At 36.6% G+C, this 27,173-nt stretch overlaps 1 protein-coding gene across 1 annotated transcript in view; it reads left to right on the top strand.

Moving 5' to 3' along the window:
• Window positions 1–27,173, top strand: part of CLASP2 (cytoplasmic linker associated protein 2) — a 175,513-nt gene that overhangs the window by 12,319 nt on the left and 136,021 nt on the right. The window contains exons 3-7 of the mRNA XM_010835579.1: window positions 7,845–7,948; window positions 9,687–9,778; window positions 10,496–10,566; window positions 12,363–12,465; window positions 17,265–17,335. Coding sequence (XP_010833881.1) covers window positions 7,845–7,948; window positions 9,687–9,778; window positions 10,496–10,566; window positions 12,363–12,465; window positions 17,265–17,335 — 441 coding nt within the window. The remainder of the gene's footprint in view (window positions 1–7,844; window positions 7,949–9,686; window positions 9,779–10,495; window positions 10,567–12,362; window positions 12,466–17,264; window positions 17,336–27,173) is intronic.

Consider the following 27,173-nt stretch of genomic DNA (forward strand, 5'->3'; position numbering starts at 1 on the left):
ACTTTCCTTCCAAAGAGTAAGCGTCTTTTAATTTCATGGCTGCAATCACCATCTGTAGTGATTTTGGAGCACAAAAAAATAAAATTTGACACTGTTTCCACTGTTTCCCCATCTATTTCCTATGAAGTGATGGGACCAGATGCCATGATCTTCGTTTTCTGAATGTTGAGCTTAAAGCCAACTTTTTCACTCTCCACTTTCACTTTCATCAAGAGGCTTTTTAGTTCCTCTTCACTTTCTGCCATAAGGGTGGTGTCATCTGCATATCTGAGCTTATTGATATTTCTCCCAGCAATCTTGATTCCAGCTTGTGTTTCTTCCAGTCCAGCGTTTCTCATGATGTACTCTGCATAAAAGTTAAATAAACAGGGTGACAGTATACAGCCTTGATGTACTCCTTTTCCTAGTTGGAACCAGTCTGTTGTTCTATGTCCAGTTCTAACTGGTGCTTCCTGACCTGCACACAGATTTCTCAAGAGGCAGGTCAGGTGGTCTGGTATTCCCATCTCTTTCAGAATTTTCCACAGTTTATTGTGATCCACACAGTCAAAGGCTTTGGCATAGTCAATAAAGCAGAAATAGATGTTTTTCTGGAACTCTCTTGCTTTTTCCATGATCCAGCGGATGTTGGCAATTTGATCTCTGGTTCCTCTGCCTTTTCTAAAACCAGCTTGAACATCAGGAAGTTCACGGTTCACATATTGCTGAAGCCTGGCTTGGAGAATTTTGAGCATTACTTTACTAGCATGTGAGATGAGCGCAATTGTGCAGTAGTTTGAGCATTCTTTGGCATTGCCTTTCTTTGGGATTGGAATGAAAACTAATACCTGGTTCCAATTCAATCTTTGTATGAATTGCTTCTGAAAAGATGATTTTTGAAACTGTCAATCTCTTGGTTAAAATCCTATGATAGATGTTAACATGTGTTACTTGCTTATGTCTTATCTTAAAGTAATTTGAATTAACATTTAGGAAATTTTACATAAAAATTCATATTTGCAGCTTGTCTTGAAAAATTGGCCAATGCAGCAACCCTGATCGTCTTTGCATTCCCACATACGAATATCTATAGAAGCTCTGCTGTAGCTTCCTCTTTGGGTCACGAGCTTTCCAGCCCTTAAGTTCCTGCCATTTCCTCTTGTCTCCTCATAACTGGAATCTTGGTTATAATACACAGGTTGGAATACTGCAGTTCTTGGATCTGGTTCGTTTTTGGTGTTTCTGGCACCTCCTTGACTGTAGGCATCTGAATTTGTGACCCCTGCCCTGTTAGTTTTGCAGACAATATTTCAGACTTCAGAGTAATTCTGGGTATTCCATATCTCACTTACTTCTCACACATAACCAGATGTAGTTTGATGTATGTACTGACTGCTGGAATTTAGGTACTGTGGAAATAATAGGACCAGAATCCTCATTTGCTGCCTCCCAGGACTATCCTGTTTTTAAAACTTACTTCTGATTTTGCTGTCCTTGGAGTTTCAGTCTTCTCAGCCCGTATGACTCTTCTCCACCTCAGCAGCCTTATTTATCTGTGATCGTCAGTAAATAGTGTCCACTTTTGTTAATCAAAAACTTGCTCACTCTTGTTAGTTCTGGCTTAACTTGTTTATGCCTCTGCTATGCTGTTTTTTCTTTTTCAAATCTTCTTTTCTCCAGGGTCCTTCCTTTCTCTTTTAATGATTTACTTCTGATTTTAGTATGTAGGGGTTTTTCAGATTAATCTCACCCAGTACTGAATTTTTCTTTACTTCATGATTCTATACCCTTAAAAATTAATTAATTACATTAAGTTGTTTTTGTTGGCTAGTGCTTTTTGTATATATTTCCCACATAACTACATAGTCTTATGTGTATAGCTTTTTATCTGTTAATCTCTTACTCTTTTTGTTTACCCCTATGCATTTACTGTTAGTGTTGTTTTCACTTTAAACCCTAAGTGTTCATTATTGTTCTTAGTGAAACATGAGCTTGTTATTATTTCAGAGTCAGTGTGATGTAATAGGAATATTTAATCACAGTTTTGCTACCATTTATTGAATGCCTATTTTTTATCCATTTACTGGGCTTCTCTGCTTTACATAAATGAAAGATTATCCTCAAATAATTATTTCTAATTTGTGTGACAAATTACCTCTACAAGATAGGCTGTAGTGTATCTTTGTGCTCTTAGAGAAATATATTACTAGACTAAGAATCCCGGAGTTGACTTGAAGAATCTGCCTGCAATGCAGGAGACCCGGGGTCTATCCCTGGGTTGGGAAGAGCCCCACGAGAAGAGAATGACTACCCAGTCCACTATTCTTGCCTGGAGAATTCCACATCGAACATGACTAAGCAACTAACACTTTCTTGTTTTACTCCGTCTTAAATCTCAGCCAAACCATTTTAGAAGCCTTTCCTTGAAAGGAAATTGAATTCAGTTATGTTTTGGAGGGTTTTTTTTTTTTGATAACGTAACCTGTAACCTTGGATATATGTAACTTGATATGAGTGATACTGTTTTTCTTTTGATACACTTAGGTTATTAACTATTGTTACAGATATTTTTAATCTTTTTATAGTAATAGTGAAGTTTTAGGAAAATTGGGATCCATGGTCAGTTCTAGTACCAAAAAGAGTATGGACTCTATTAATGTAATTCATTGGTATATTTACATTTTCTTTTGTTACTAGATGTTTTATGGAAAAATTAAATGTTCAAACCTCCCCAAAACACAATTTAATTTAACACTGACCACCGGCCTTGGTTATTTTTTGTCTGTCCCCTCCCTGCTACTACCACCCTTGGTCATGCAGGTTGCAGGATCCTAGTTCCCCAACCGTGGATTGAACCTGGCCCCTTGGCAGTGAAAACAGGGAGTCCTAACTACTGGACTGCCAGGGAACTTTATGAAAACAAAATCCAGTAAAGATATTTAAAGATATTTACAAATCTTAAACAGATAAGTTTTAGTCCAAAATGATGTTGTAGAAAGTATTAGAGCAGTCAGGGTACATGGTCCTCAGCTTTGCATCTTGTAAATGGTTTGCATTTTATACAATGCTAAGAGAATGCTAAGAGAATAAAATAATACAGCTATGCTTCTGTGTTTATACTAACTAATAAAATATACTAACTCCTTTCATGTTTCACTGTCCAAATTCCAGTCTATGATAAATGTATTTATTTGTTTAACAAGTTCTTTTTGAGAGTTTACAGAGTGAAAAGCTCTGTTTTGGATTCCTAGTGATTATTGATTGCATATGTTGAATAATACATAATTTGGAGGTCATTATATACAGGTCTGTCAGGAAGAGTGCTGACACTTCTGAATGCTTGTTATGGTCTTGGCACAGGTGCTTTTTACCAGTTTTACTTATTCTCTCACTCGCCATGTGAGGTATAGACCTGGATCCCTCCTTATTTTACAGACGAGAAAATCTTTGAACTAAGAGAAGTTTCCTATCTTACGTAAACAAATAACCAGTAGAGCTAGAAATAAATCTTGTTCTATTTGACTCCAAGAGTATATATATTAAAAAGGGATTCTAGTGCAAAATATTTATGAAATTTTGTTAATAGCTGTAAGTCTGCAGTTTATGTAGTGTGAAGTTTTTTGATTTTGTTGTTTATATTTTATAAATTTTAGTTTTTAAATTGAAGTGAGCTCCTGTTTGGGTCAAATTTTTTTTTTGACTGCAGTTTAGGAGATCTCAGATCTCCCACCAGGTATAAAACCCTGTAGTGGAAGCAAGTAGTCTTAACCACTGGACCACCAGGAAAGTCCCTTTATTTTCTCTTTGGAGTTAAACTCAACCACTCAGGAATGATGTGTCTATTTTTATTTTCCCATTGTTGTCATGTGGTTGTTAATACACATACACACACACCACCTCAGGTACAAATAAATGGAATTAATTATGACCGTGACCTAGAAGATTACTTAAATCCTGGTTTTCACTACTTGCTACTGGTGTGACCTTGATCCAGGTACTTAAAATGCCTCTGGACCTTCTTCATCCAATGGACCTACTCTATTTCATAGGGTTGTTATGAGGATTAAATGAGATAATTCAGTGCTTCAATTCAGTTCAGTCGCTCAGTTGTGTCAGACTCTTTGTGACCCCATGAACTGCAGCACTCCAGGCCTCCCTCTCCATCACCAACTCCCAGAGTCTACCCAAACTCGTGTCCATTGAGTCGGTAATGCCATCCAACCATCTCATCCTCTGTCATCTCTTTCTCCTCCTGCCCTCAATCTTTCCCAGCATCAGGATCTTTTCCAGTGAGTTAGCTCTTTGCATCAGGTGGCCAAAGTATTGGAGTTTCAACTTCAACATCAGTCCTTCCAAGGAGCACCCAGGACTGATCTCTTTTAGGATGGACTGGTTGGATCTCCTTGCAGTCCAAGGGACTCTCAAAAGTCTTCTCCAACACTGCAGTTAAAAAGCATCAATTCTTCGGCGCTCAGCTTTTTTTATAGTCCAACTCTCACATCCATACATGACTACTGGAAAAACCATAGCCTTGAATAGACAGACTTTGTTGTCTCTGCTTTTCAATATGCTATCTTGGTCGGTCATAACTTTCCTTCCAAGGAGTAAGCGTCTTTTAATTTCATGGCTATAGTTACCATCTGCAGTGATTTTGGAGCCCAAAATATAAAATCAGCCACTATTTCTACTGTTTCCCCATCTATTTGCCATGAAGTGATGGGACCAGATGCCATGATCTTCGTTTTCTGAATGTTGAGCTTTAAGCCAACTTTTTCACTCTCCACTTTCACTTTCATCAAGAGGCTTTTTAGTTCCTCTTCACTTTCTGCCATAAGGGTGGTGTCATCTGCATATCTGAGGTTATTGATACTTCTCCGGGCAATCTTGATTCCAGCTTGTGCTTCTTCCAGCCCAGCGTTTCTCATGATGTACTGTGTATATAAGTTAAATAAGCAGGGTGACGATATAAGCCTTGACATACTCCTTTTCCTATTTGGAACCAGTCTGTTGTTCTATGTCCAGTTCTAACTGTTGCTTCCTGACCTGCATACAGATTTCTCAAGAGGCAGGTCAGGTGGTCTGGTTTTCCCATCTCTTTCAGAATTTTCCACAGTTTATTGTGATCCACACAGTCAAAGGCTTTGGCATAGTCAGTAAAGCAGAAATAGATGTTTTTCTGGAACTCTCTTGCTTTTTCGATGATCCAACAGATGTTGGCAATTTGATCTCTGGTTCCTCTGCCTTTTCTAAAACCAGCTTGAACATCTGGAAGTTCACAGTTCACATATTACTGAAGTCTGGCTTGGAGAATTTTGAGCATTACTTCACTAGTGTGTGAGATGAGTGCAATTGTGCGGTAGTTTGAGCATTCTTTGGCATTGCCTTTCTTTGGGATTGGAATGAAAACTGACCTTTTCCAATCCTGTGGCCTCTGCTGAGTTTTCCATATTTGCTGGGCATATTGAGTGCAGCACTTTCATAGCATCATCTTTTAGGATTTGAAATAGCTCAACTGAAATTCCGTCACCTCCACTAGCTTTGTTCGTAGTGATGCTTCCTAAGGCCCTCTTGACTTCACATTCCAGGATGTCTGGCTCTAGGTGATTGATCACGCCATCGTGATTATCTGGGTCATGAAGATCTCTTTTGTACAGTTCTTCTGTGTATTCTTGCCACCTCTTCTTAATATCTTCTGCTTCTGTTAGGTCCATACCATTTCTGTCCTTTATTGAGCCCATCTTTGCTTGAAATATTCCCTTGATATCTCCAATTTTCTTGAAGAGATCTCTAGTCTTTCCCATTCTGTTGTTTTCCTCTGTTTCTTTGCATTGATTGCTAAGGAAGGCTTTCTTATTTCTCCTTGCTATAGTACATAATAATATCTAACATTTATTAAATATTTTGTTTTGTCTCTGTCTGTCCAAAGCTGTCAGAACCAGAGTCCCACAGTAGCCAATTCTGTAGATGTGGGAGAACTTCTCTAGTGTTAACAATATATGTCTAAGCAAGATGAGAAGGATTCGGACTTTGCTAGTGGCCCATTGTCTAGGACTGCCCTCCAAATACAGGGGACCCAGTTTCGATCCCTGGTCAGGGAACTAGATGCTACATGCAGCAACTAAAGATCCTGCATGCCACAGCTAAGACCCAGCAGAGCCAAATAAGTAAATAAGTTAAAAAAAATTAAAAAAAGATGAGAAGGATTTATATTGTTTCAACTGACAGATACTTCAGTTGCCTCATGGTTAGGGTTATGATTTTTATTATGGCAAAGATTTTGTTTCCTTAAATAATCATTTCCTTGATTAAGCTTAGATATTTGGATGATCATTCCATTTTGCATGGTTGGCTTTTCATTTTCTTCCAAAAAGGATGTGTTTCTTCTTCCCTTAAATGTTGTTAATCATCATTATATCAATTCTGATTGTTACACTGTAGACAGTGTTACATTGTAGACTACGTTGGCATCACATTAGCTACACATTTAATTGTATGTCTGTAAATAACTAGAGTAATTAGGCCTCAGCCTCTGTGGCCTCAGAGAAAGGAAGGCTGTAGCTGTAAGATCACAGTAAAAACAAAAGAAGTTAATATCTGTGCTTTTGAACCTGTAGGCTGATGGGAGCAGTAGGGGACCCATTTGATGTTTACCCAGTGTCCCTCACTTTCTGAGTTGTTTACATGTATCTCAGTAATCTGAGGTGAGTACTGCTCCAGACATTTATGGGTTGAGGAGATAAAGACAAAAAGATGAAGTAGTTTGGTCACACACCTGATATCACCACACTAAGTGATAGTGGTAACTTGCTGCTGCTGCTGCTGCTGCTGAGTCGCTTCAGTCGTGTCCGACTCTGTGCGACCCATAGACGGCAGCCCACCAGGCTCCGCCGTCCCTGGGATTCTCCAGGCAAGAACACTGGAGTGGGTTGCCATTTCCTTCTCCAACGCGTGAAAGTGAAAGTGAAGTCGCTCCATCATGTCTGACTCTTAGCAACCCTATAGACTGCAGCCTACCAGGCTCTTCCGTCCATGGGGTTTTCCAGGCAAGAGTACTGGAGTGGGGTGCCATTGCCTTCTCCAAATGGTAATTTAAGGGATTACAAAAATATAATTTTGACTATGAGGTATTTTTACCCTATGGGCTGACTACAGCCCATAACTTCAGTTCTAGCCACCCTCCCATTTGCTCCTTCCCCACCCTCAATAGGTATGATTTCTTCACAGTGCTTTGTTGAGTTATAGTTATGGAAGCCTGTTCCATGAAAACTCTCCAGGAATGGACTCTAACCTGCCTTTCCAGCCGTCTTTCTTGGAATAGTGCCAGAGGCTTGGATATAGTAGAGAAGGACCTCAGTCTCATGGACCAGGCTTTTTTTTTTTGTCATTTGAGTAATACATTGTACATATAGAAGAATACATATCAAGCATGTACAATTTAAGGAATAATTGTAAAACCAACAACTGTCTATGCCCAGGTCAAAAAACTAGAACTCTTCCAGTTCCTTATAAGTGCTTTCCTGTAGACACCTCCCACTATTTACCAGAGGTGACTATTGTCATGACCTTGGGATAATCATTCCCTTGCTGCTCTGTAGCACTTAACCATCTATATGAATCTCTAGACAGAATAATAGTAAGTTTTGCCTGTTTTTTGAATATTGTTAAGTGGATATCATACCGTGTGTATTCTTATGAAACTTTGCTTTTCAGTTATTTTTGATTGGAGTCATGGATAGAGAACTTGAAACAGTTTGCTTCATAACTTTTCATTATGGAACTAATTGATGTCTGTAGTTTTGTAAAGTACAGTTCATAAATGGAGATGAATTATAAATATTTATTCTTTTCTCTCCTCATTTCTCTAGTTATTGTAGCTTTAGTAGACAGAATGGGAGATGCCAAAGACAAGGTTCGAGATGAAGCTCAGACTCTGATACTGAAATTAATGGATCAGGTAGCACCACCTATGGTAAGCCTGCATTTTAAAGTTCAGATTCTGCTCATTGATGATTAACTAACAGTAAAGATAGGTGGTAATCACAGCAAGTCAATAAAGCCCCAGGGATGTGAAACTTAGAATTTTAAACAGTGAATTATTGCTAATGCTTTAAAGACATTGAAATTTTTAAAAAGTTGTCAGTATTTAATTGCTTGATTTTTTGGGTTTTCTTTTTCTTATTTTCTGCTCTTTAATGCTTTTTCAAAAAGCTAACTTACAGATTTCAGTGATTTGACAGTGTACTGATTATATTATTTGTTAGGATTTTCTGGTTTTCACTACCTGCAAATTATATTGGTGTTCAGTGAGGGTTATATGAGTTTCTGAAACCCTTACTGAGACAGGGAGAAAATTTTTATTGTAACAAGTGGTTGCTAGTTATATAAGGCATATGTTAGATGATAGTACCTGTGTTTTATGAATGTGGTAGAAAAAAATTGGTCTTATGGATGTATTTTGAAGGAGGAGTAAAGTGACATGTAAACAAATATTTAAAGAGTAGCTCACTTTTAGTGGGAAAAAAATCAGTTTACAAAATATACAATGATATTGTGTTATTTAAAATACAATATAAGAATTGTATTATGTATATTTTATTTAAAAAATCTGGAGAATTGAGTTGTAAAAGTAGACTTCCTCTGTTTTTTTATACCCTAGAATATAAAGATATAAATATGTATATAAGTCCTTATTTATAACTTGGTGAGTATCCTTTGACACTTGCTTAGCAATTCGAATTTTAACTTGTTTTTGACATGCTATTGTTACAATGAGTGCTATAAAGGGAATCCTTATGTCTTTGGACATAAACGTAAGTATAGAGAAGTGTTCTGACATGGTGTTAATAGGTCAGGTTATTCACATTTAAGACTTTTTTTTTGTAAACTTGTAAGTTACTCTCCAGAAAATTTGGCAGAGAGAAATAATATTAGTAGAAATTGAATACAGAGTCCAGGGAGAATAGAGTCCAGGAAGAGGCATTTGTACGTATGTATGTGTGAAAGTTTGTGTATATGTGTGTATGTACACATTAGTCAATGGTAAGGGTGGTGTTTCTTAAATGTGGAGAAAAGACTGATTGGGACAGTTGGCTATATGTTTGGGAAAACAAAGCTCAATTCCTTCTTATAACAAACCCATGTAATTGTTTTCGATTGTATAGGTTTATCTATGCTTTTTCAAAAAGAAAAGATTACTGGGTGGGTAGCAATAGAATGATTTGCCCAAATGTGTTTCTGTATTTGGATCCAGTGTTAAGAGGAAAACAGCCTGAATTATAAAATGTTGAAAAAGCCTATTCCTTGTGACAGTCTGTACTAGTTGCTAGGCAACATTGGACCTTTTAAATGCTGACAGTACTCCGAGGCTTATAATGGTAGCATTGTTACTGAAGGTTTCTAAAGCTTAGAGAAATTTCTGTGTCCTTGGAAGTTCTAAGGTTTTTAGGTATTAGACACAGTTTTTCCAAGAATAATTGAAATCTAAAGTAAAAGATAGAAAATCAAAGTTAAAAATGTGATTAAGATATTAAAAATGGGTGAGAGCAGCATCAGTGCAAATTTGGCTTAGAAAAGCTTGCAGAGAAGTGAACAGTCCGTGGGAAGGTTTAGCTGTCAGTAAGGCTGGTAGTACGGTCGAGAATAGATAAAAGATTATAACATGAGTAATTTAATTTTTTGTTATACATGTTTACTTTTCTTTCAAATAGTACATTTGGGAACAGTTGGCCTCTGGTTTTAAGCACAAGAATTTTCGATCTCGAGAAGGCGTGTGTCTGTGTCTTATTGAAACATTAAACATGTAAGTTTTATGATTATTGAAATATGTTTTTCATTTTTCTAGAAAAAACAATGTATTGATTTCACAAAGCACAAGGAAAGCTATAGAAATAATAGATTTTAAATAGTTGATAGTTGTTAATTGATCTCTGTCACCAGCATTTTTATCTTATTTGATAGCTTTATCTGCTAATTTTTTTGTGTGTAAGTGCTCTCTCATGTTGTTAATTAAAAATTATTAGTCACTGATAAGTTTCTCTTTTTCTCTTTCGTCTGTTAGTGGTTGCCACCCGAAATGGATGGTCATATAACAAATATGCTGGTAGAACTTAGAATCTACTTCTGTTCTGGACCCAGTTTGGAGTTTTCTTTAACTCTGTGGTATTTTAGCTGTTGTAGCCAATTTCCCCAGCCCCCTTTTGCCACTTGCCCTAGGCGTTCTAGAGCAGTGCAGGTGGTTACCAAAATCATGGACTGAGTAAAACCCCCCAGGTAATCAGACAGTGCAGCTGGCCACAGTATGCAGAGATCCGACAGAAGAGATGCCGCAGAGCTCCAGTCTGAGGAAATTGTAAACGAAAGCGTTTGTTCTCTTTCTGGATTAGTTTTTTCAAGTTCTGTGCAGCAAGATAGGTAGTGTGTAGGAGCTTTCAATTTTTCCTGTAGTGTTACTTCCTCTTCTCTAACTATACCTTTGTTTTATTTCTTTTACTCCTCTATGGTCCTTTCTGCCATCTAGAGCTTGTAAGTGCATTCAGTCCGCACAGCTTTTGTGGTTTTTGGCTCCCTTGTCGTTTGCTTTCAACCCATGACCTCATCAAAATATTAGTAAGCATAAATAAATATCTTTTAATTTACTTATTTTAGTGGAATGCCAATTTGTGTAAGACCCAGAGTCTTAAAAAAAAAATCAGTATTTTAATACAAAAGTTCAAATTTTCTGAGTGAGTGATAGGTTGCTAGGTTTAAGAGTGCCATTAGTTGAACATTTTGCTCCGTTGGATCATGTGTTGACAGTTTTCATTGTCAGTCATGATTATTAAAGTTTCCATATCTCACATTGTTTAGGATTAGTTTTTGCTTGTGTCTCATACTTTTCATGTTTGAATGATGTATGCTCATGCTCTCCACCATATTTGTCTTATTGAGACAGACAAGAAAAAAGTATAACAGTATTTTGTTTACTATTTAATTAAAACCAAATTCTCTTTACTTTTTTTTTTTTTTTTTTTCAAACTCCACCACATTTAGTTTTTAAGAACATGTTTTATTCACAACGTCACTTAAGTTAGTTAGCTGTTTGGCTAGTATTAAGGATAGATGGGACTTAAAGGATAATTCTTAAGTTAGAAAGATTGAGTAACAAAGAACCTGGACACCCTTCTGTAGTGTCCCTTCTATGAGCTAATTGTGAGGACACATTGTCAGCTTCCTTTTCATTCCTGCATTATTTTTGCAACAGTCATAACCCTGCTTGTGCCAGTGGTGTATCACTTGCTGGAGATTTCATGCCCTGAGCCACAAATACTATAGACGTAGTACAGGAGTGTGCTCTGGAACTTGTCCCTTGTGGTGGGGTTGAATCTTGACTGTAACTCTTTTAGCACAGCTTGGGCATTTGGAATGACCCTGAGCTAGGTTTCCCTGCTTTTAGGCCCTTGTTCTTCCTGTAGAGGTTTGTAGAGAGTTCTCCTGTCTCTTTATTTCCCCTTCTGCAGTGAGCTGTGCAGAGGAACTAAGAGCTGTCTTCCACATTCCTGTGTTTAGGCCGCATTTATTTTTTCTTTTCATTGTGGTAAAATATTCAAAACATAAAATTTACCATTTCAGCCATTCTTAAGTGTAGAGTTGGTTCCCTGGCAGTAAATACACTGGCATTGCTGTGCAGCCATCACCACCAGCCATCTGCAGAGCTTTTCCATCGTCCCAGCTGCCACACAGTGACTCTGCATTCCCCCAGTCCTGCAGCTCCTGGCAGCCATGTTTTACTTTCTCTCCCTATGAATTTGACCAGTCATCATGTGGAACCATGTGATATTTATCCTTTTGTATCTGGCATATTTCACTTAGCATACTGTCTTCAAGGTTCATCCATGTTGTAGCGTGTGTCAGAATTTCCTTCTTTTGCTTTCTAAGGCTAACTAATATACACCACATCTTGTTTATCTATTCATCCACAGATAGATATTTGGGTCGTTTCACCTTTTTGGCTATTGTGAATAATAATGCTGTGAACATTGGTGTATAATTTTCTGTTTGAGTTCAGGCCACGTTTCTAAAAGGCAGTTTTATTCCAAGAAAATGTTAACTGTGATAATGATTTGTATTATCACTTCTTTACACAATCTTATTACAAATAGAAGCTTTTTTAAAAGTCACATTTATTTAGATGCTTCTTAGATTTCTGTAAAACTTTTACAAGGTTTCTCTAGACATTTCTAGATAGGTCATCTGGGTTTTTATTAATGACCTAACGTAATCTCCCAGGGGTTTAAAGGCATTAAAACCAACTTGGAGCTTCAAGTTGGTCCGTGAATGTAATGTTATCTGGAGGTAAAGTATTTTATTGTATCTTGTATTTTTTTTTTTTAAGTTCTGAATTATTTGGCAGGTTAGAGATGCTGCAATATTGGCTATGGTGGAGATTTATAGACATGTGGGAGAGAAAGTGAGAGTGGACCTTTATAAGAGAGGAATTCCCCCTGCTAGGTACGTATTACTAAATATATTTTTTTGTCACTGGTTTTAAAGGTTTTAATTTCATGTGCTTATTTAAAATAAGTTTAGTTTTCTGGACTGTCATCATATTCAAAATATATAAAAGGATACATAGGTCAGTTCAGGTCAGTCACTCAGTCATGTCTGAGTCTTTGTGACCACCCCCTGCAGCACGCCAGGCCTCCCGGTCCATCACCAACTCCCAGAGCTTGCTCAAACTCATGTCCATAGGGTTGGTGATGCCATCCAACCATCTCATCCTGTGTTGTCCCCTTCTCCTCCTGCCTTCAATCAGGGTCTTTTCAAATGAGTCAGCTCTTCACTGGCCAAAGCTTGGAGTTTCAGCTTCAGCATCAGTCCTTCCAGTGAATATTCAGGACTGATTTCCTTTAGGATGGAATGGTTGGATCTCCTTGCAGTCCAAGGGACTCTCAAGAATCTTCTCCAACACCACAGTTCAAAAGCATCAATTTTTGGCGCTCAGCTTTCTTTATAGTCTAATTCTCACATCCATACGTGACCACTGGAAAAACCATAGCCTTGACTAGACAGACTTTGTTGGCAAAGTAATGTCTCTGCTTTTTAATGTGCTGTCTAGGTTGGTCATAACTTTCCTTCCAAGGAGTAAGCGTCTTTTAATTTCATGGCTGCAATCACCATCTGCAGTGATTTTGGAGACCCAAAAATAAAGTCAGCCACTATTTCCACTGTTTCCCCCTGCCCCCATCTATTTGCCATGAAGTGACGGGACCGGATGCCATGATCTTAGTTTTCTGAATGTTGAGCTTTAGGCCAACTTTTTCACTCTCCTATTTCACTTTCATTAAAAGGATCTTAATGAAAGTTCTTAATTTAACTAATTAAGGCTCTTAATTAGTTCTTCTTCACTTGTGGCCATAAGGGTGGTGTCATCTGCATATATGAGGTTATTGCTATTTCTCCCAGCAATCTTGATTCCAGCTTGTGCTTCAACCAGCCCAGCATTTCTCATGATGTACTCTGCATATAAGTTAAATAAGCAAGGTGACAATATATAGCCTTGACATACTCCTTTTCCTATTTGGAACCACTCTGTTGTTCCATGTCCAGTTCTAACTGTTGCTTCCTAACCTGCATACAGGTTTCTCAAGAGGCAGGTCAGGTGGTCTGGTATTCCCATCTCTTTCAGAATTTTCCACAGTTTATTGTGATCCACACAGTCAAAAGGCTTTGGCATAGTCAATAAAGCAGAAATAGATGTTTTTCTGGAACTCTCTTGCTTTTTCCATGATCCAGTGGATGTTGGCAATTTGATCTCTGGTTCCTCTGCCTTTTCTAAAACCAGCTTGAACATCTGGAAGTTCACGGTTCATGTATTGCTGAAGCCTAGCTTGGAGAATTTTGAGCATTACTCTGCTAGCCTGTGAGATGAGTGCAATTGTGTGGTAGTTTGAGCATTCTTTGGCATTGCCTTTCTTTGGGATTGGAATGAAAACTGACCTTTTCCAGTTCCGTGGCCACTGCTGAGTTTTCCAAATTTTCTGGCATATTGAGTGCAGCACTTTTGCAGCAGCATCCTTTAGGACTGAAATAGCTCTCTTCAATAAATAGTGATGTGAAAGTGGGATTTCCACATGTAGTAGAATAAAGTTTAAGTTCTTCCTCATACCACATCCCAAAATTAACTCAAAATGCATCACAGAACTAAGTGTAAAATGATAAAACTTACAGAGAATGCTAGGCAGTGGTTTCTTATATGTCACACCAAAAGGATAAGCAACCAAAGGAAAAAAATAAGATGCACTTCATCAAAATTAAAAACTTGTGCTTCAAGGGACATCATCAAGAAATCGAAAAAAAGACCCACATAATGGGAAAAATATTTACAAATAATACATCTCATAAAAAACATGTGTCCCAAGTATATGAAGAATATATAATAAAGAACTCTTAGAGCTCCACAGTAAAAGGACAGATGACCCAATTTTAAAAACAGGCAAAGGATTTGAATAGAAATTTTGTCAGAGAAGATACACAAGTGGCCAGTGAGCACGTGAAAAGGTACTCAGCATCATTAGCCATCAGAGAAATACAAGATGATACTACTAGGTTGGCTAAAATTAGAAGATAGACAATAACAAGTGTTGTTGAGGATGTAGGGCAATTAGAAGGCATTGTTGGTGGGAATGTAAAGTGGTATAGCCACTTTGGAAAACAGTCTGTAGTTCCTCAAAATGTTAAACAGAATTACCATATTATCCAGCAGTTCTACCCCCAGCTATATACACAAGAGATGTGAAAACATATCCACGCAAAAGCTTGTGCACAGATGTTCATAACAACATTGTGAACATTCATAATAGCTAAAAAGTCAAAATGTCTCATATCCCCACATGTCCGTAAGCTGATGGATAAACAATAGAATATATCTGTAAATGAACTACTACTTGGCCATGAACAGGGGTGACCGATATATATTATAACATAGATGAGCCTTGAAGACATTGTCAGTGAAAAAAGCCACCCATATTAGATGATTTCATTTATATGAAATGGCTAGACATGGCAAATCTGTAGAAAGGAAGCTAAATTAATGGTTGCATAGTTCTGAGAAAATTGGAGAGAGTGACTGCTAATGAATATTGGGTGGTTTTTTGGGATAATAATGACATCCTAAAATTGATTGTGTACATCTCTTAGCTTTATATTAAACGCCATTGAATTGTACACTTTAAAGGGGTGAATTGTGTGGCATGAATATTTTATCAGTAATTGGCTGATACACCAAAGAGATTATGTTCTGAGATACCTAATTCTCTCTTTCATGTTGTATTTGTGATTTTTTATTATGACTCTAAACTTATATATGGACTTCAGATAGAGTTTCTTTCCCAGTTCCATCCTAATGCTTTATTGGTCTCTATCCTTACCCTGAATCAGAACCTTCCAGAGCTTTACACATCTCTATCCTTTGGCCGTCTAAGTTGCTTTTGGATATTCCAGCCTCTATTGTATTTGCCTTCGGTTAAATTGCCTAATTTTTTTCTTCCTGAATTACTTAAAAGATCCTAGTTTCTTCTGTCTACTCTTACGTTGTTTCCTCCTTTTCCATCAGATTATGTAGCCTCCATTTTGAATAAGGTTGTTTTTCTAAATAGCTATATTATTTTATAATAGCCTTTTATTGTTTATTCCTATCTTTCTCCCTATTACTGTTATATTTGCTAGTATTTCCTCTTCCCATTAAAGCTGCCTGTATCTTCACTCTTTGCTGTTTCATCTGTCCCATGTCAATTCCTTACCAACCATCCTTTCTCCCAGAGCTTGCAGCCCTTAGTTTCCTCCTCCTATTTTGCTACTGAATAGTTGAGTGCTAATTTCATGCTCCTTAACATCTTGTTCTGACTTTTTCCCGAAGAGCTTTGTGGCCTGTATGGTCTTCATTCTGAACTCCTATCTTCCAGTTCCAATTTTCCCTACCTTGGCTCATCTTGTCCACATGTTGTCTGGGCAGCCTGTTTAATGTCTATTCAAGTTTCCGGAAGATAACTGTTCTGTAGGCTGAAGGGACTTGGTATCTTTTGACTGAAGTACTTTCAGATGTATGAATATTTGTTGAATTTAATGCTTTCAGATGTGTGACTCTGAGATGAGTTTAAGGTTTAGAAATCCTGTTATAATAAATTTCTAGAAGATTTTCAATTGAAAAAAAAAACTTTCTAGACCAAACAATATCTTCATCCTCAGTTTACAAGTAAAAGATGACAGAATGTGGGCTAAGGCTTAACTAAAGTTTTAGAAGTGAAATTATGACAGAAACATTGATGTGAGAAAAACATTTGGCAGTTAAAGACCTACCTAGATCTCTAAGTCATAAATTGAAGAGTAAATCATAGCATGATATAATATTGAAAAATTTAAAAATAGTGCTGTCAGTGTGATCCCATTTTGACCCAAAGAAAATTTATATATAAAGAATTGGAAAGCAGGCAATTGAATAAATTCTCTGGGTGGTGGGATTGTGGGTTTTTTCTTTGTTTCTATTTATGTTTCCTAATTTTCTTTTGTAATGAGTATATATTACTTTTTTAATAAAAAACACATTTTTAATTAGAAGTGATAACAGAAATGTAGAAAGTAATTATTCTGAATGTAAGAGTTAATAGAGTTGGTATTGAATTAAAATTCAACATGAGATTATCAGTGACATCAGCATTACTTTAATTTCTGACATTTTGTATTTCATTGTTTTTATGTTTAAGTTTCCTTAGTATGATTTTTATGTACTTTAAAAAAATGTCTTGGTGACTGAGTGGATTCATTGTAAAGTTGGAACTAAAGTACTTTTGATGGGTTTGGAGAAATAATTTTATGATGAAACTATGAAACTGTCTTGTGTAAAAGTTATCTTTTTTTAAAAAGTGGAATTACAGTAGATGTACAGTAAGTTCTGGGTGTACAATATAACAGTTAACAATTTTTATATTCCATTTATGGTTATTCTGTTCCCTTTGTTGTACGATATATCCCTGTAACGTACTTATTTTATACATTGTAATCCCCTTCCTTTGAAAGTTACCTTTTTACAAATACACCTGTGAATGTGTAGAGTTCTACCTGTATTTGACTCCTCTTCTCTACCGAATAGATGGGTTTTGTGTCTGCTTTCAGTACGTGAGTTAATTATAAAAAGAGAGTTGTATACAACTAACTGAATCCCTGGGATTGTTTTTTCTCAGGGAAGTGGTGAAGGAAATTGTTTCTAATTGAAAGTGTATGTAAAATAAACAGAATTTATTCTTTATTCCCAGATTAGAAATGATACTTGCCAAATTTGATGAAGTGCAAAATTCAGGCGGTATGATTTTGAGTGCCTGCAAAGGTAAGAATAATTAAGTTAATCCAGATCTCAAACATTCTGAGATTAGGTAGCAGAGTTTTAGATACTAAGATATGCCTTCAAGTCAACTATTATATCACTGATTCAGCAGATTTGACTTTGTGGGTTAAAACTTGGTTAGGATATAGTAACAAAGCCTTTATATTCTTCTGATCATTACCTATCCTCTGACTCTTTTGGAATAAGTGAAAATTTAATAATGTGTTAATTGTGTAAAGTGGTATTATTCTTTAACCTTATTTTTGGTATCCTCTGTGTTGAAGATATGATGACCCCCTTGTCCTCTGTGTCCCTCTATGCATAAAATGTGTTTTTTACTCAACTTATTTTGTAATTGAAGTGTAGTTGATTTGCAGTGTTGTGTTGATTTCTGCAGTTACTCAGTTATACACATATACACGTTCTTCTTTATGTTCTTTTCCATTATGGTTTGTCTCAGGAGATTGAATATAGTTCCCTCTGCTATACAGCAGGCCCTTGTTGTTTATCCATTCTGTATATAATAGTTCTCAGCTGCTCACCCCAATTCCCAGTTTCCCTTCCCCTTGGCAACCACAAGTCTCTTCTCTATCTGTGGGCCCATCTCTGTTTCATAGATTGGTTCATTTGTTTTATATTTTAGATTCCACACATAAGTGATATCATATGGCGTTTGTCTTTCTAACTTAACTTCACGTAGTATGACCATCTCTAGTTTATCTGTATTACCACAAATGGCATTATTTCATCCTTTCTATGGCTGAGTCATGCTCCATTGGGTATCTGAGCCACATCTTTTTTATCCATTAATCTGTCAGTGGACATTTAATGATTGCCATTCTGACTGGTGTGAGGTGGTACCTCATTGTAGTTATGATTTACATTTCTCTAATAATTAGTGATGTTAAACACCTTTTCTTGTGCCTGTTGGCCATCTGTGTGTCTTCTTTGGAGTATTATATAATTAGGTCTCTGCCCACTTTTCAATTAGCTTATTGGGGTTTTTGTTGTTGTTGTTGAGTTGTATGAGCTGTTTGTATATTTTGGCTGTTTGTATAATTAAGCCCTTGTCAATTGCATCGTTTACAAATATCTTCTCCCATTCCATAGGTTGTGTTTTGGGTTGTTTTTGTTGTTGTTGTTTTAATGGTTTCCTTTCCTGTGCAAAAGCTTATAAGTTTGAATAGGTCCCATTTGCTTATTTTTGTTTTTATTTCTATTGCCTTGAGAGACTGACCTAAGAAAACATTGGTATGATTTATGTTAGAGAATGTTATGCCTATGATAGCAGAGTAATTGTTCTATGTAACTGATTTTTAGTAGAAATTGTAGGGTTGATTACTCTGTTACACCTGTGTTTAGACTATCAGTGATGATACCAGTGAAGAAACACAGACATAGGAACTTCACCAGTATAATCATTTTTGGCTTCTTAATTAGAATGAGACCTCCTTGGATTCAAGGAGGCTTGGTGTTGGTATCTAGCATTTATTTGATTTTGTGGTTGCTCTTCTTTTTTGTAAGGTTTGCTAAATTGTGTTTCATCTTACTGGGTAGCATTTACCTTTAGTCCTTAAGTGTTAATTAACTGTATATGTGAATAATATAGTCTATTTCCAAAGATAGTATAGGTAGTTTTTTCACCTAGGAAAATAGGTTTATTTTATAAAGATAGTATACTTAGCTTAATAATATATATGATACTGGAGAAAAAATTTGTTGTATGAATTGTTATAGTCAGGTGACAGGAAGACTAGTTACTAATATAATTTAGTTATTTTTCTCCAGATTAAACCAAGACTTAAGTATTCTTGCCTGGAGAATTCCATGGACAGAGGAGCCTGGTGGACTATAGTCCATGGGGTCTCAGTGAGTCGGACACGAGTGAAGTGACTTAGCATGCAAGCCTTGTTGTATTGCATTCAGGCAGATGTAGTAAGAGTTTAGTGTTAAGAAGATTGTGTCCACCCTAATCTAAACTTAGTTGCAGGAGCATAAGTTGATTTTAGCACCACCAGTCCTCACCCTGATTGCCAGCTGTTTCTCGCTCTTCCTCTCTGAATAGAAGGTGTTTTAAGTACTTTGTTCTTATTTTTCCAGCAGTTACCTCTGTCCATCTCCATACAAACCAGAAAGAGCAAAAAAGATGGCGAATTGTTAAAATTCCTTGAATTAAGGAATTGTGTTTTTGTACCATTTACAGTGCATTCTCATTTGTGTATTCCAGACTGTGTAGTCACAACTCTTAAGAAAAATACAATGCATACTATAAATTTAAGATATTTATTATTTGATTGTGATTTATTTTGAAAGTATTGCCCTTCTTGTATTTTGTGAGGTTATTTTTGTTACCTTCAAAAGATAGAAGGTTTTTTTGTTTCTTGTTCTTTTAGCTCTCATTTCTTTTTCTTCTGATGATCTCTCCATAAACAGGGAGATTTAGGATTAGTACCTGGCATTTATGTCTCTTGGAAAAAAATCTTCAGGAATCCTTTTGTTTTGGAGATTATAATCTGCATATTGAAAGTAAAGTCAAATGTGAACGTTAAAAATCTATAATATATATACTGGTGTGTAAAAATTGGTCAGGATGATTTTGATGATGGTATTGTACTATCATTGAAAAATACTGTAACAGCTTTGTTATTAAGAGGCTAAAAGAGGAAAGCCCATTTATCATGTTGGCAGGTCCCAGGGCCCAAGCCTCTCTCCCCGCTTGTCTTTATTCTCTCTCAGTGATCTAATCCAGCCCAAAGGCTTTACATGGTAACTATTTGCTGATGACTCCAAGTGTATAGTTCTAGCCCTCATTTATCTCTCTGTGTTCTACATCTCAGAGCCTGTCACCTTGATGTGGCCTTTCCCTTTGGATGCCTGATAGGTATCTCGGGCTTAACAGGTCCAAAAATTAAAGCCTGTTCTCTTCCTTTCCCTCAAATCTGTTCTTTCCCCAGTTTACCCATTTCAGTCAATGGCACCACCATCAACTCAAGCTAAAAACTTTCCTGATTAGAGTTATTAATAATTTGCATTGATCTTCCATTCTAACTAGTCATTTCTCCCTCTGAAATCCTAATATGTGTCAAGTTTGCTAATTTTTTTCACATCTCCACTGCTAAAACCCTTCTATAAATCTCCTTTAGCTTTTACCTGCAACCTACTGCAATAGGTTTTAGTTCTGTGTTTGACCCCTGAAATCTGCTTTCTACCAGAATTGAGAATGGTCTTCTTAAAATGTAAATGGATTTTGTCACAAGAGTGAAGAAGACAGTTAAAGTTTCAGCCTAGACAAACCTACGTTCTAGGGACAGAGAGATCATAAGTAAGTAAACACATGGATATCCAGAGTGATTGCAGTTGGTAATGAAAGAAAATACAACTACTCCTTGTCTAATGAATTTACTGAAATTAAATTATTCCTTAAAATCCTCGCTGCTAAGTAAAAAAGCCATTAAATGAATAATTTCCTAATTTTTCCTAACATTATAGTATATTTCATCCCAACCCAAGATGCCTGAATAATTTTCACAGGTAGAAAAATATGTCAATTGAGCACTGAAAACCAGTTTTATTAACTGGCAAGTTGAAGAAGGAAACAGCAACCCATTCCAGTATTGCCTACAGAGAATCCCATGGACAGAGGAACCTGGCAGGCTACAGTCCACGGGGTGGCAAAGAAGTCAGACATGAGTTAGTGACTAATCAACAATAGCAAATAAGATTATACCTAAAATAATGTAGTAAACGTTTATTTGACTCCATTTTTTTATTTCTGCACAATTTGCAATCCTTTGTTGGGTCATTGTTACTGTTCACTCAAACTAAAACTTGAAAATAAAGTTACAGACAGGAAAGCATTTAAGTCAGAATAAAGGCTCAACATGGAAATCTGTAGAAGTAGTTCATGCACACAACAGAATGAAGAGCTATTAAAGATATCACCTCTTCTCTCTTTCACTTGGTGTACATATGCAAAACAAATTATTGTGAGTTCAGCCAAACCTGGTATTTAATTTGGATTTGTTTCATCTGATGTTCTGTGACTAGAAAACTGTTACGAGAAGTAAAAACTTTTAGTGTGTCTTTGCCTAAAACTATAATAATGAAATACCATACTTCTTATATTGATTTAGATTGTTTAGGGATGAAAAAGTGATCTTATTATGTATAAACAAACAAAAACCAACCCAGAGGATTTGTTGTAAAAGTGGTATAAGTGTCTAAGAGCCACTGTAGTTTAAAATCTGTCATCTGCACAGTCATTAAGTGAAGTAAATAGGGTATGGAGATGTTAACTCAGTGATGCCACATTAGACAGAAGGGTGAGCAAGCCTCTCTGAGCATTGACATATTTGAATTGAGACCTGATAAAGGAGAATGAGTTGGTCATTGGATACATGGTGGTAAAAAAACGCTTTGGGCAGAGAAAGTGTGGCTGTAAAGGCTGAGAGGTGGACAATATCTTCATATATATGAAGAACGGAGTGGAGGAGGCCAGGGCTGACTAGAACCTAGTGCGGAAAGGGCTAGGTTGGAGGCCAGAGCGTCTGTGAGAGCTAATTGGAAATGTAAACAGCAACCACGATATGAGGGTCTTGTAGGCCTTAGGAGGAGTCTTGATAGGCTTCTGGGAATAAGAAGGATTTTAGGCTGGAGAAGCTTGTGGTAAGTGGTAGTGATATGACCTCAAACTACCTTATATACGTTTATTGTTTGGGAAAATTGTCTATTTTATTTCCTCTTCCATCTACCTCTTCTCTCCTTATGCACGTCCTAATGCATAACCTTACATCTCATGCTTTTGGCTCTGATTTCTTTCATGCTTGCCATATCTGTACCCTTTTAAGTTTTGTTTGAACTCTTTGACTTGATTTTCTAGAGCATTAGTTCAGCACACTCAAGAACACAAAATAAATTCTATTATCAGAGATTTGAGTGTGTTGTATAATTTAGGAATAGTGAGAAATGCATGGTTATTTTTTTTTTTTGTCTTGAGGGTATTTCAAGTCTGACTTTAATTCTCATTATAGAGTAAGTTAGGCAGAATCCTTAAGTGCAGTGGAATTAACTGCTATTAGAAGGAAACTGGACTTAAAATTAATCAAATCATGGCTGAAAGAAGGCAACAGCAGCCCTGTAGGAAGGAAAAGACTGAAACTTGCAGGCGCCCTGTGATTATGGCTGGGTCTGGTGTCATCATGGAGCTTTCTAGACAGGCTCCTACGCTCACCGAGATGTAAACACGGACGTGTTGGTGGCTGTGACTGCAAGTCTTTTTCTTTTTTTTTTTTTAACTGAAAAAACTCCACATAATCCTGATTTGTCACGTGTGTGTGTAGGACCGAATGCAGTCTTGGCGTGTAATCATTGTAAGATATCTCCCAGCTTCTCTTTTTGAAAACAGTTGTAGGAAAATAATTGTTTTAGAAGGTTGGCAATAAAATAAAGCATAGAAACTAGGCTTTGAAATTACCTTGGTATTTGGCTATACGAGGCAATAAGGTAACTGGCAGTCTAGTTGATAACATACCCTTTGGCAAAAGCAAAGCAGCCCTTTCCTTAGGTTGAGTGAAAAACGTGTCTGTCTGTGACCAGGAGCCCCAGGGCCTTCTCGGAGCTTGGCAGTGTGCTGATGGCTGTGCAGCGGGGATGGAGGGTGCTCCAGGTCCCCGCAGCTGCGCACTGGCTGGGTCCTGTCTCCACCAGAAGCAAGCTTTGTTCCGTGTGGCCCTGCTGTCCGCACACAGAGCAGCCTTTGATGGGCTGCCTTTGACGTGATTTGTTTACGGCAGCCAGAAATGCTTCCTGCATAATGAGAGCAGTTAATCATGGAAACTGGGCTATTCCTGTTTGTGTGCTTCTAGCAGTCTCCGTTGTAAATATTAAAAGGTAATGACAAAAGGATGAAAACCTCTAAAAAAGGCACAAATCAGTTAATCCATCAGATCATGTGATTGCTACTGATTACATGGATATCTTTAGGGAAGCAGAAAATGATTGTTGAACACATGCCTTGTGTTTTGATGACTGCATTAAAAGTCCCTCAGTGGGATGGCATTTATTGGCTCCCAGAGCTTTTCTTACATTAAATTTCAGGCAGGCAGCACAAGGAGAAATACACAACCTGTATCTAACCTCTTACATGCAGTTAAAGAATAATCTTGATCAAGCTCTGCAAGGCTCTGCTAAAGAGACGAGGGTTTTCAGCAAGACCCCAGACTTTTATTTTGAAGTGGAGTAGCAGCTGTTGGCTATTGCGGTGCAGAGCTGCAGCGCGGCCTGGGTCACACCGTGCTCCGGGTGTCTGCAGGGTGTCTGCAGGCTGCAGGCCGAGCCCAGTGGCGCAGGCACCGAGCTGCATTTGTTTGTTGTGCTGTTTGACCTCTTGGTTTGAGAGAGCTCCCTGGACCATCTGAATGGCTATGGGAGATGGTGAGTAAGGTTTATTTTTCTTCTTTTGCTTGTGCTGCACACTTCCTTTTAAAGTAACGATCATTTGCTGTATAAGAGATGTATTTCCCCCTAAAGAATGAAGGGCACTGTGTGTGTGTGTGCACACCGCTTGTATGTTCATATATACACGTGTGTGCACTTGTCATTGGTGTCTTTTTCTACTTGATATGTCTGTATGGAATCTGGCAAATACGACAGTTTACCTTGCATCTTACCAAGCAAACCCTCAGTCTTCGGTGGTGGATATAAAGGGATATTGAAAGAAACATGGAAAATATGCAGAAGCTTTGAAGAGAGAACATGGCCTTTGAAAGAATGACCGATTTGACAGAGTTACCTAGCTTGACAAAATTGCTGTTGTATTTGACAACAAGTAGAATTCTATAGTGATTAAGTAGATAAAGAGGCAAAATGGCTTGCCGTAGACACTGTTTTAATTGATGTGCTTGTTATTTGTCAATATCTCTAGTAAGTAGTTCTCTAGAAAATATTTAGTCCTTTACAAATTCTATACAATATAGTTTGATTAAAAAAAATCGATTTTGCCAGTATTTTATTGTGATAAGAATAATTTTTAAAATGTATTTTTATAGTGCTGTCTAGTTTTCCAAAGCACAGGAGTGTACTTATTGTCCATTAACTCCTCAGGTACAAATAAATGAAGTGTGAAGAGGATTTTGGTTTTTCCATTTCACAGCTTAGGAAACTAAGGCTTGTTGAGATTATAAATCCCAGATTCAGGGACAGAGCAAACCAGAATCAAATCTAGAGCCTCAAGTGTGCCTTTGGTATTGGCCTTCATAACATTTAGTACTTCCTTTTTTTTTTCTTCATTATTAAACCTTTTGTTAAGATGCTTAGAGGTATATATACTTTATAATCGCATCAGCACCAGAGATGTGTACAAAGGGGAATTGAGGTTACTTCAGAAGTGTTTCATGTGTTTTTTACTACGTTCTTAAGGAAGGTTGGTCTGTATTTGGAAGTTTTTTTTAATAGTTTCAGCCTTCTTTTATGACTATTTAATGACTTCTGTCTAAGGAGTTTGTCCCTTTAGGATGCTGAGGAATAGAGTGCAAACTTATGTTAAAAAAATCATATTGGTTAACAGTCATTTAAATAACTATATATATGTTAATGGAATATGGTAGTAAATCTGATTTTGCATATTGTTATAGTTTATTTCAAGAATTTATCTAACTTTTATATGTCCTTATAGAAATAAACAACAATGTAATTTTAACTTCCAGTTTGTAAGGCAAAAGCCATTAAAATTAATGAATTAAGTTCTCATATACTTAAAGGCATTGCCAAATATATTTGATTGTTATTTTTAAACCTTATTTTCTAAGGAGCTCTAAATGTTGCATTTTATTTGGACTGTATCCAGATTTTATTTCCTTCTTAAACATTATAGGTTCAGTAGCTATCAGTGTATATTTACTTACTTTTTCTTTTTTCAATAATATTAAATCCATTCAGACTGTTTAAGAATGTGTTGATTTTTTTAAAAAATCAAAGTAACAACCTCTTATAAAGCTCAGAAAATAACCTTCCCACATATTCTCTTCCTCTTTAAAATGAAAATACTTTTATTGGATTTTAGTGATAAAGTAATACATCTTTATTAAAAAATTAAAAATCTAAGCAGTAACAGGTCATCTTGGGGTTTATAGTTCTTAAGAGTTTCATATGTACTCCTCTGTATATTAGTCTCTCTCACAGGTAGTATACATGTATCATACTAGTATCTTGAGAATACATACAGCACTGGTTTATGCTATTCCTTGTGTATTTTGGGTTTTATTCTTTAATAAGCTAGTATCTTCTCTCTTTCAAAAATCAAATAATATAAATAAAGAACCACCTTTCAACCACCTCCAAACCCCTAAGCCTAGAGATAAGCAGAGAGGAACACTTTTATTAGTATGGAGTTTGTTTTTTCATACCTTTTACTCTGCCTTAACATTTATATTAAGTATCAAAATAGTTTTGTTTTGACTTTGTTTACATGAATGGTATCATTCTCCACATATTTTTGCCATTTACTGTGTCTGCTCGGTAGTGCGTAGTGGTGGATTTTTCTAAAAATGCCATCCTATGTAACTGTTCTCCTTGTTTGCACTGTTGCATAGTACTCCACAGTATGGATGTGTGTCATAAATATCTCTTTGTCTATGGAATTTCAGATTGCTTAATCACATATAACTTTTCTAAATGATTCTGAAATGAACACCTTTGTACAAATCATGTGTGTGTGCACATATATTTTTGCACACACATTTTTAAAACAATCTAGAAGTAGAATTTCTGGATCAGAGTTTTTATTCATTTCAAGTTGTTTTAGTTCTCTCAAATTTCTTCCCCAAAAGGCTTTACCACTTCTTACCAACAGTGCCTTCTATCTTACATTCAGTTCTCATGATTATTAATCTTCTAAAAATTTGTATATCAGGTACAAAATATCTCACCCTTTAAAAAAAATCTCCTGTCTTCTTTCTGATAACGTTGATCATCTTCATATGTTTGAATGTTTATATATATATATATTTTACTGTGAATTGCTTTGTGGCATCTTTAGGTGACTTTTTTTTCCCCCTCTGCATCTTTTGGGCTTCCCTGGTAGCTCAGATGGTAAAGAATCTGCCTACAATATGGGAGACCTGGGTTTGATCCCTGGGTTGGGTGCATCTTTTAGAGATATTTGAGAATAATTTCTAAATTTTTTTTTAATTAATTTTTACTGGAGTAGAGTTGATTTACAATGTTGTGTTAGTTTCTGTTGTACAGCAGAGTGAATCAGTTATACATATACTTACATCCACTCTTTTAAGATTCTTTTCCCATGTAGCTCGTTGCAGAGTATTGGGTAGAGTTCCCTGGGCTCCAGCTTTTTGCTTTTGGCTTTTTCATTTATAGTTTCTCTTTCTGTGTCCTGGTTATTAGTCTGTTATCTGTTAGAAATGTTATGTAGGCTTAACTTCATGGACATATGAAAGATTTTATTAACAGTTTCATTTCTAGGCAAACTCAGTATTGAGAAGCATTGTAATGACTATCAATTGAAGAGTTGTTGGGGTGGCTTTCATGTGCCTTTTTGTTTAATTGTCTTTATCTCACCCAAGGGTACAAAACAAAGCAGTCAGATGATTATGAAGTAGCTCTGGGCAGTTAAACCAGACAGAGTTAAAAACCTGTAGGATTAATATGTGGCGCTGAGCCCTGAAATCTGCCTCAAAAGCTCACAAGAGGAATTTGGCCTTTTGTTGTTATGCTACAGAGTGACTGGAAAGAAATAAGGTTTTGTTGCAAATAGATTGTTTCTAAACTTTAAACAATTCAAAACAGTCTATTCTTCCAAACATGAATCTTTTAAAAAAGACAAACA

Source organism: Bison bison, unplaced genomic scaffold (genome assembly GCF_000754665.1).
Source record: "Bison bison bison isolate TAMUID 2011002044 unplaced genomic scaffold, Bison_UMD1.0 scf7180017864043, whole genome shotgun sequence".
Classification (NCBI taxonomy): domain Eukaryota; kingdom Metazoa; phylum Chordata; class Mammalia; order Artiodactyla; family Bovidae; genus Bison; species Bison bison.